The sequence below is a fragment of the Thermomyces lanuginosus genome (assembly GCF_041956635.1).
Source record: "Thermomyces lanuginosus strain ATCC 200065 unplaced genomic scaffold VTN49scaffold_32, whole genome shotgun sequence".
NCBI classification, from domain to species: Eukaryota; Fungi; Ascomycota; class Eurotiomycetes; order Eurotiales; family Trichocomaceae; genus Thermomyces; species Thermomyces lanuginosus.
The window spans coordinates 1063284-1072629 of NW_027192366.1; the positions used below are offsets into that span (position 1 = coordinate 1063284).

At 51.4% G+C, this 9346-nt stretch overlaps 4 protein-coding genes across 4 annotated transcripts in view; 2 read left to right on the top strand and 2 right to left on the bottom strand.

The window, feature by feature from the left end:
* Positions 1 to 30: 30 nt before the first annotated feature.
* Positions 31 to 1544, bottom strand: VTN49DRAFT_5179 (uncharacterized protein; the record flags this gene model as incomplete). The annotated part of the gene is made up of 9 exons (XM_069413207.1): positions 31 to 64; positions 132 to 292; positions 343 to 616; positions 670 to 810; positions 865 to 912; positions 1044 to 1209; positions 1270 to 1356; positions 1425 to 1456; positions 1513 to 1544. 9 exons carry the CDS (start codon positions 1542 to 1544, stop codon positions 31 to 33), a joined length of 975 nt encoding a protein of 324 aa, XP_069267098.1.
* Positions 1545 to 3329: 1785 nt separating this feature from the next.
* Positions 3330 to 5962, top strand: VTN49DRAFT_5180 (uncharacterized protein; the record flags this gene model as incomplete). The annotated part of the gene is made up of 3 exons (XM_069413209.1): positions 3330 to 3399; positions 3461 to 4067; positions 4120 to 5962. 3 exons carry the CDS (start codon positions 3330 to 3332, stop codon positions 5960 to 5962), a joined length of 2520 nt encoding a protein of 839 aa, XP_069267099.1.
* A 344-nt stretch (positions 5963 to 6306) lies between these two features.
* VTN49DRAFT_5181 (uncharacterized protein) lies at positions 6307 to 6753 on the bottom strand (the record flags this gene model as incomplete). Its single annotated transcript, XM_069413210.1, has 2 exons — positions 6307 to 6407; positions 6465 to 6753. The coding sequence occupies 2 exons, from the start codon at positions 6751 to 6753 to the stop codon at positions 6307 to 6309; spliced, it is 390 nt and encodes a 129-aa protein (XP_069267100.1).
* A 2309-nt stretch (positions 6754 to 9062) lies between these two features.
* Positions 9063 to 9346, top strand: part of VTN49DRAFT_5182 (uncharacterized protein) — a gene marked incomplete at both ends in the record, with an annotated part of 1838 nt that continues 1554 nt past the window's right edge. Inside the window, one exon of the mRNA XM_069413211.1 lies at positions 9063 to 9339. Within this exon, the coding sequence (XP_069267101.1) occupies positions 9063 to 9339 (277 nt within the window). The remainder of the gene's footprint in view (positions 9340 to 9346) is intronic.

The following is a 9346-nucleotide window of genomic DNA, read 5'->3' on the forward strand; positions in this document are numbered from 1 at the left end:
ATAAATATATTGCTCATGTCGAATTTCTTGTCAATCCTCAAGACGCTGGCCGTAGACGACATAGCTGCAAGACCATTTGTGATTAGTCTTATTAGTGTTGCTCAAAAGCCATGAGGATAAGTAGTACTTACAAGCCGAACATCGCGTGCACGTCGCGCCTCCGGCTGTCAGCCCGTGCCTGGCTGGCAAGAAGCAGAACTTCCTCCTTGGTCCACTGTTTGAACCGCGTCAGAGCAGCCAGCATGGCACAGGCAGAAGCGAGCGGCTTCTGCCTGTGCCCGAGCCCAGGCGCCTATCTCTTTCTGTGCGAAGAGGTTAGTACTGGATTATTGTTTGACTTACTGAACACAAAGGGGGGAAACTGACAAGATGGCGATCCTTTGGCCAGACGCCGTAGGGAATTACAAACTTTTCCACGTGGATGTTCACGAAGCCGGCATCTGTGAACCATTGCTCCAGCTTGGCTCCTGGGGAGGCCGCATAGCCGGCTCCGTTGGACGCACTTTGGAGTTCGTCATAGTACCGTTGGAGCCCTGTGCCGTTCACACTGCCGTCTTCCGATTTCGGGGTGGTGTCCCAGTCTCGGAACTCGACCCAGCCGCCGGACTTGACTGATCTGTTCTTCTGTTAGAGTCAAGAAGAAACCAGGGAAAAGGTTTGATGGCATACCGATAGCACTGCTTGAGCAGCTTTCCAAAGTCTCTGATAGACAAGGCCAGGTATCGCGCGTGGATAAAGTCGAATGGGTTGTTCTCATACGTCCATTCCGACTCGATGTCGTCCACCCGAAACTTCACGTTCGGAGGAACCCTGCCAAAGCCTGTTAGCCGAACGAATTTTTCAGGAATTCTAGGCCAAACTGACAGACTCGGCTGGATCGGGCTCAAATCACAATCAATCACCTGGAGCAGACTGATTCAGTCTCAACACTCTGTCTATCTAGGGTCGCTCCGAATTGTATTCTTTATCTCTGCGTCAGGATGTTCATCCGCTACAATGAGTCAGCATCTGTACCCTGCGTAGGCGAAACCTAGAAAACAAACCTACCAAAGTCAAGTGCCCAAATACCAGTTCCAGTCCCCAGATCGACCACCCGCTGTGGGTTCTTGATTGGGGCCAGATACAGTTTCCGATACAACACCAGAAGACACATCTCATGCAACATGTCCAGGCGTTCTTTTTCCGTTTCGTCATTGGGGAGCATGTACGCTAGAAAATGCTACCTGTCAGTTTACGGATCCTGGATGATCGGGCAATGTCAACTCCTACACCCTTCGCGGAATTTATGGTAGTGACGGCCGTTCTCATGACGATATTCAAGCACCGACGAGGTCAGCGAACGCGCTGTACGACGATCTACATGTTGAAGGACATTCGTGAGCATTCTAATAGGATCCGAAGCGCCATGGCATCACATCACGTACAGTTCGTCGCCATAAGACGCGTCGTTCTCATACTTTGCGACTTGAGCAAGCAATTTTCTCGACGAACCTTAATGAAGGGGTATCGTACCGAGTTATCCACTTCAACGTGGACCGGAACATTGGCAGTGGTGGTTGTCTGTTCCGTCATGGTGGAATAATTCTTCGTTGAGTTTCAAGAAGATTGATGATTGACGGATCACACATTCCAACTTTCCAAAGAAAAACAAAAGAAAAAAGTGCTGCATGGGAGGTTCGTGGTTGCATGCAATACCTATCGCGACGGACGGTATCCGAGAGCTGCCCGCAACAGCCAAGGCCTACTCGTATGCATGTAACTTGCTCTTCTGTGGCCAGTGTTGGGTACCCCGGTTCAGTACCTTAAATATGGGCAAGTGGATAGCTCAAGCATCGGGGTCTTTTTAATTCTCCTACAGGCTGCTGCACCTCTGCTAAAACGGCAACAGAGGCGGATCCCTTCTGGGGCACATGGTGAGTGACATGTCACATGGATGTCTTTGAGCCTGAACTAATTACCAGAAGTCGTCTGTGCGTCGTGCGTAGTCGAGCATGTTGGGGAGCTTTTTTGCAAGCGAGTCAAGCATAAAGTAATAATTTGAAGCATTCAATATGGCCATAAGGTGGACTGGTTGGCCCGGATTGGTTGCTGCATCTGCACGTCCCGATGCAGGTCACTGTATCTGCCAATCACTGCGGCCCGGACCGCCCCCCTGTCTGGCCAAGTTGACCTAGTTTATTTGCTTGATGCTTTCCCGGCCGAGTCTAACATATTATGGATATGCGGCTCTATGTTTGCGTGTTTTCGACTAGGTGCCTGCCATTGACACTGGTTAGTGAATGTCCTAAATCACGTGAACACAAAGCACCGTGGATCACCAGGCCGTTGATTAACCCAATTTCTTCAAACTCATGAAACCATCGAGCCGTGAGCTTTATTTGGACGTACCTAGGTAGTTCTCTTGAGTCCGTCCCTTGTTCGTATCGGGACAGGCCTGGATATAACCCTAATTCAATGATCACGTGGCCCATGTTATTCGGAATATTCCTTCTGCCGAGCTGGCCGTTTCTTCATTCTTCCCGTTAGGCCAAGCCATACAGGGAGCCAAGGTGTTAGTTTTCAAACCAACAATAGCCAACCGTACAGTGAACCATGCTGCGACTGCTTGAATGATTGTCCAGGTGCTCCTCTGCTTCTGTCTGGTGTTGGGAGTTGGATTGGCTTGCAACGGCCATGCTGGGTACTTCATTATGCGATCGCCTTTGTTGGCAAGCCACAACGTGCACCATTTACTGGCATTGTTGAGCCTGAGCTATGTTGACGGACGGGATGTTGCTTGCTGTTTCTTGTGCATTCAGAATCATGTCATGTGCACGTTTGCAGAGTCCAGCGGAAGTCGGGATGTAAGGCGATTGTGACATTGCAGGGTCCTACCTTGTAATTCAGAAATTGAGTAGACCTTTTTGCATGACGACCCTGCTACCGTTGAAGACATACTCAGCAGCTGACGCCGGCTGTGGTCATGCCTTTCCCGATGGCAAAGGGAATTTTAAGTTGATGGCTACCTACCTAGGTACCTACCGGCATTTTCAACAGTCGTTATCCGATCTTATCAAAGTTGAAAGTGAACACTTTTCCGATACTCCCCGGCGTAGCTGACTCCACAAGATTACCCGGAGATTATCCATGCTTTACAGGTAAGCCACAGCTCCTACATTCGGTATACAAGGCCCCATACTCTTTGGCTCCTGCACGGACCGTGACCCTGCAAAGCAACAGGAAAGGACCCTGAAGAATTGCGAGTATTTGAACCCCCATGATCCCACATCGCACTCTGCCAACGTTTGTAACCTCTCAACTATAAGCCCCGTAAATCGAGCCAAGCCACAATGGTCCAGCTTGACGTTGAGAAGACTCTCTCGGAGCTTGAGCTCCAAGAGAAGGTAGCTCTCACTGCCGGTACGCTTGATCGGGTGCTCCCCGATGAATCGACCTCGTCATCTGACGCCCGGTGGAACAGGTATTGATAACTGGCACACTGTCCCTGTGCCGCGCTTGAATATTCCGTCTATCCGTGTCTCTGACGGGCCCAATGGAGTCCGCGGTACAAGATTCTTCAATGGCGTCCCTGCCGCGTGCTTGCCGTGCTCTACCGCGCTCGGCTCTACGTGGGACAAGGAACTGCTAGAGCGTCTGGGCGAGCTGCTGGGAGACGAAGCCCGTGCCAAGGGTGCTCACGTTCTCCTTGGCCCAACCATAAACATTCAGCGATCCCCACTGGGAGGACGCGGGTTTGAGTCGTTTTCCGAAGATGGATTGCTATCGGGTGTTCTGGCTGGTCATCTTGTTAAGGGGCTCCAGTCGAAAGGTGTCGCAGGGACCCTGAAGCATTTCGTGTGCAATGATCAAGAGCATGAGCGAATGGCAGTGGATACAATCGTAACTCCAAGGGCTCTGCGAGAAATCTATTTGCTTCCGTTCCAGCAAGCTCTGAAAATTTCTCAAGCAGCTTGTATCATGACGTCCTACAACAAGGTCAATGGGAAGCACGTGAGCGAGTCACGGGAAATCATAACTGACATTCTACGCAACGAATGGAAGTGGAATGGTCTGGTCATGAGTGATTGGTATGAGGGGTGGCTTATCTCAATTTGACGATGATACTAACTTCAAGATCAGGTTCGGCACATACAGTACGTCCGAGGCAGTCATTGCTGGCCTTGACCTTGAGATGCCCGGTAAAACCCGCTGGCGAGGCGGGAACTTGATCCATGCTGTATGGTCGAGGGTAGTGCCTGAGCACGTCCTCGACGAAAGGGTGCGAAATGTCCTCAACCTGATCAATTTTGCGGACAAATCGGGCATCCCAGAGAATGGAGAGGAGAAAGTCCTTGATAGAGAAGAAGACCGCAAACTCCTACGAAAGGCCGCTGCGGACTCTGTTGTATTGCTGAAGAACAACGGCAATGTCCTTCCATTCGACAAGACAAAGCCGATTGCCGTCATTGGACCAAACTCGAAGGTGGCCTCTTACAGTGGTGGTGGCTCTGCCTCACTGGCTCCCTACTACACCGTGACGCCGTTTGAGGGCGTTGTCAACAATAGCCAGGCCGACGTGTTGTTCTCTCAGGGTGTCTACGCGCACAAATCGCTACCGCAGTTTGGTTCGTCGATCAAGACGCCAGATGGAAAGCCAGGAATTACGTTCAAAGTGTACAACGAACCGCCAGAGGCTGAGAACCGCGAATGCGTGGATGAGCTGCATCTGACCCAGACGTTCGGGACTCTCACCGACTATGAAAACCCCAAGGTGAAGTCCTTTACCTTCTACGTCGACATGGAAGGCATCTTCACGCCTGAAGAGGATGGAATCTACGACTTTGGAGTCATGGTCGCCGGCACGGGCCGACTCTACGTCGACGGTGAACTGGTTGTCGACAACTACACGACGCAGCGCGAGGGCGTGTCCTTCTTCAATACAGGAACCCTTGAAGAACGGGGGTCCAAGGAACTGAAGGCAGGAGTTTCCTACAAGATCCTGTTTCAATTCGGCAGCGGTCCCACGACAAAGTTGGCGAAACGGAACGTTATCGGCGAGAATGCCGGTGGATTCCACTTTGGGGTGGCCAAACGGCTTAACCCAGAGGAGTCGATTGCGCGGGCAGTCGAGTTGGCCGCGAAAACGGAGCAAGTTGTCGTCTTTGCAGGCCTCAACGGCGAGTGGGAGAGCGAAGGGAGTGACCGGGAGCACATGGATCTGCCGCCTGGCACCGACGAGCTCATCTCGCGGGTCCTCGAAGCGAACCCCAACGCTGCGATCGTCATCCAGAGCGGCACACCGGTTACGATGCCGTGGGCTGACAAGGCCAATGTGCTGGCGCAGGCATGGTTTGGCGGTAATGAGCTGGGCAACGGCATTGCGGATGTTCTCTACGGCAATGTTAACCCTTCGGGGAAGCTTCCGCTCTCCTTCCCCGTGCGGCTGGAGGATAATCCGGCGTACATCAACTTCGGCTCTGACCGGGGCCGCGTCCTCTACGGTGAGGACGTCTACGTCGGATATCGGTATTACGAGAAGAAGAAGGTCAAACCCTTGTTCCCCTTCGGCCACGGACTTTCCTACACCGTCTTCGAGCGCTCAGGTTTGACCTTGGAATCGTCTCCGGAACAACCTACACTTGAAGACGGCGAGACGATCACGGCAACGCTGACCGTGACCAATAAAGGTTCCGTGGCCGGCGCGGAGGTCGTCCAACTGTGGGTGCGTCCTCCACTGACGAGCAGCATTCAACGACCTCTGCGGGAGCTCAAGGGGTTCACCAAGGTGTTCCTCGAGCCTGGAGCAAGCGAGAAAGTGTCCATCGTCGTCGAGAAGAAGCTAGCAACTAGTTACTGGGATGAGATTCGTCAATCGTGGGCCTCGGAAAGCGGCGAGTATGAGGTTCTCATCACTGGTACGGGTGACGAGGTTCTGCGGGCGCCATTCACCGTGGAGAGGACCAGATACTGGCGAGGTCTGTAGATTCATTTGCATGGAATTTGGACATGTTAGGCCTAGAGGGATCTGCATGATCTCGTGAGGTGGGAACGCAGAATGATTGCTTGATCAGAGAGATTCATGTGCATAGGCAGTTTGGAATGCGATTCAACTTTTAACTCGTAGACGGTACGGCAAACACCCAGGAGCTTAGGCCTGTGTGCAAATAGTGGAATTTGATCGTCAACATTTCTGAGTGTTCGGGCATCCAGTTATTAGCTGTCGGTATTTTACGCGGCTAATTGTCTCACTGTAGAGGCTGCCTCAATCCCCCAGGCCCTCCAACTCCTCGTAGTAAGCAAGCGTACAGGTGCGGACGCTAGGTAACGCTAGGTATAAGGCCCCTGACCCATCTGCCTAGAGTGCTGGAACTGCTGACTATCCAGCACCTCAAGTGATCGATCGTTCGCCATCTCGGTGAATTGATTCACTGCATTTGAAACCCCGTTAGAGTCCGTCGGGTTAGCGTGTTGAGACTGCTAATTACTCGGCGCTTCAACTGATCGATCGTTCGCTGGCTCCGAGACTCGCTTCACTGCACCTGAAACAACGTTGTGGCCTATCGAGCTAGCGTGCTGCTGAGCCTGTTGACTGCTCAGCACCTCAAGTGGCCGATTGTTCGTCGTGTTCGAGATTTGCGTCATTGTATTTGGGATCACGCTGTGGCCTATCGGACTAGGCTGCTGAGATTGCTGACTATGCAGAACCTCAAGTGACTGGTCGTTCGGTGGCACCGAGATTCGCTCCACTGCGCTTGAAATCACATTGGGCCCCATTGGGCTAGTCTGCTGAGATTGCTGTCTGCTCTGCACCTCAGATGATGGCTGGCTCGTCGTCTTTGAGATTTGCTTGACTGTATTGGAAATCACATGATACGAACACATGCCCATATGGTGTAGCATTTCGAGGACATGGCATGGTGTTCCCAAGGCGTGCAGATGCAGCCAGACTTTGAGTTGCAATGCATTAGACTCCATTCTGTGGCATGCACACGACAATATCCCAATAAGTGAGAGCAACTCAGTCGAGTTCTTCCAGTCATCCTTTCGGTCCATCAGCGAGTAAAGTACCTTCAGCACATTAGGACTTTTCTGCTCTACAGACGGAAGGATCATGCCTGGCTTCGGAAGGATCGCTGACTTCGGCGTTTTGTTGTCCTTCAAAGTCCCCGCACTACTGGGGCTGGCGACTGCAAGTGCCTCATTTTGCAAATGAGCTCCATTTGACTCTCGAGATCAGGATCAGGTAGTTGACTATGGTGCTTGTATTGCGATGTTCGCTCTTTAATATCGATTGTAAAGTCGGAGCTTTATCCTCACTGTATAGCGCCTTCTTGAACTTGGTTGCATGTGATTTGAAAACACGGCAACTGAGGAAAATTCGCATCGTTTCAAATACTGTCAGGCGTTGGCGACATAATTTCAGCAGGATCCTATTACCCTCAGTGCATCGTATCGGGTCTCGTGATCTGGAATTTCCTGAATCTTGCGAAGGCGTTTTCTTCTGCTTCACTAAGTTTAAGCGCATGGGACGATGGGTGGAGTCTCGCCCTGATCTCAGCCAGCTCTGGGAACATATCAACGGACATAATATCGTCAGTGGGTGGCTCAGAGAGCTCGGAAGACTCAGTTGACCGGGAATACATCGTCCTTTATTCCGGACAAGTCTGGTAACGTATCAACAGCCATAATATCATCAGGTGGTTCAGAAAGCTCGAAGTCAGAGGAGGATCCATAATCAATTAGAAAATCTGATTTCTCCTGTTTCGAATTGATAGACGGAAGTATGGTGAAGGAAGGAAGGTTGAGAATGCTGGACTCGCCGCGTCGTGGATAAACAAACCCGTACTAACGTGTTTTTCCCCTACTAACGCTGAAAATATGACCATCGGAAAAAATTTTGCTCCGAATGAACTGCCGAGTTTGGGGCATGCCCTCCTGCGTTGTGGAATTCCCCCAGTTTCGGCAAGGATTATTGAAGTGGTCCTGAGGACTGACGCAAGGCGAAGCCGAATCCATGCTGTGGAGAATGGAAGAATCTTTACACTTATCAGGGGAAACATGCTTGTCACGGAGATAATACGCGCAGAATCTGTGCGGGACGACAGGTCAACGATTCCTTTGATGTGGCGACTGTTCCAGGAGTCTGATGAGGTTCGGCAAGAGCTGAGCAGAATTCTGAAGTCTGCAAGGAGGGCAGTACAGCGGCCGCAGGAGGCGAAGGCCATAAACAGATGCCCAAAAGATCAACTCAGGAACGAAATGCGGGCCTTCAATGGAAGAGTTCCGATGTTGGAAAACTACAACAATCGAACACAATCACTGTGGAAAGGGATTGCATGTAGCCACGGATTAGTATTAACATTCATGCCACAAGTGCTGCAAACTGACACGAGGCTGTCATTCTCTATGACAGGTTCGCTGAACCTGAGCTGGATCAATTCAATTGCGATCTCCGCAGAGCGCAGGACGATCTTTGCAAGGGACTCTCCCTTGATCAATCGCAGATCATTCATCAGCTTCGACCGCTTTTGGAGACGCTTTAATGTGCTCTCCAGTCGGAGGCGGCTTCTGTGATGGTGCGAGGAGGCGAGTAGATACGAGTACGTAGCGCAGTTACGCTGTGATTAACTCTTGCCGATGTTGTTCCTGGGTCTCCTGAGATCATTCGTAAACTCACACTGTGCTGCCCGAGTGAACTCGCCGTAGTGGGTTACAACCTGACGCCGGTATCACAGCACTTATGGCATGTTAGTAGCAGTACTAATCTGCGACTCAGTGCCATGAGGATGATAAAATGCATGTACGGTACGGAGCACATTCCATAGATTTGATCTACGCCAATGCCGTGATTTCACTGTCCCTCGTCGAGTTTCGCTCAAAGCTTGAAGATGGCTTTGCATAATGTTTTGCAGATCTGAATATGAAAGGCATGTAGGGACTTGCAGACGGCACGGTAGATACATGATGGATTCTCTGTACATATTCAGCTGAGAGCCCCCCAGGACGGACGACGTCAAGACAAGCACCTTTCTGTATAGCTATCGACTACTCAAAGAGACTGGTCTTCTCGCCTGGCAGGAACAATGCGCTTCTCTCTTCATCAGATCCAATCCCAAGCCCTCACGGCTGGGGTTGTCATACTCATCGCAACATTCTTCTCGTCAGCCATGGCGGCGCCACAGCGTCCCAGACGGGAAGAAGGTAGCACCGACGTTGGGTTTGTAACGGCTTTCGCTGCGTTAGTGCAGCCGACTTCGTCGTCGATCCAGTTCAAATCGTCGGCCGCGAAAGAGTACTCTTCTTCCCCGTCTCATGCTCGCCCAGACTTTCTCGCCATCGACTTCGGCCAAATCGTCGATCGTGAAGG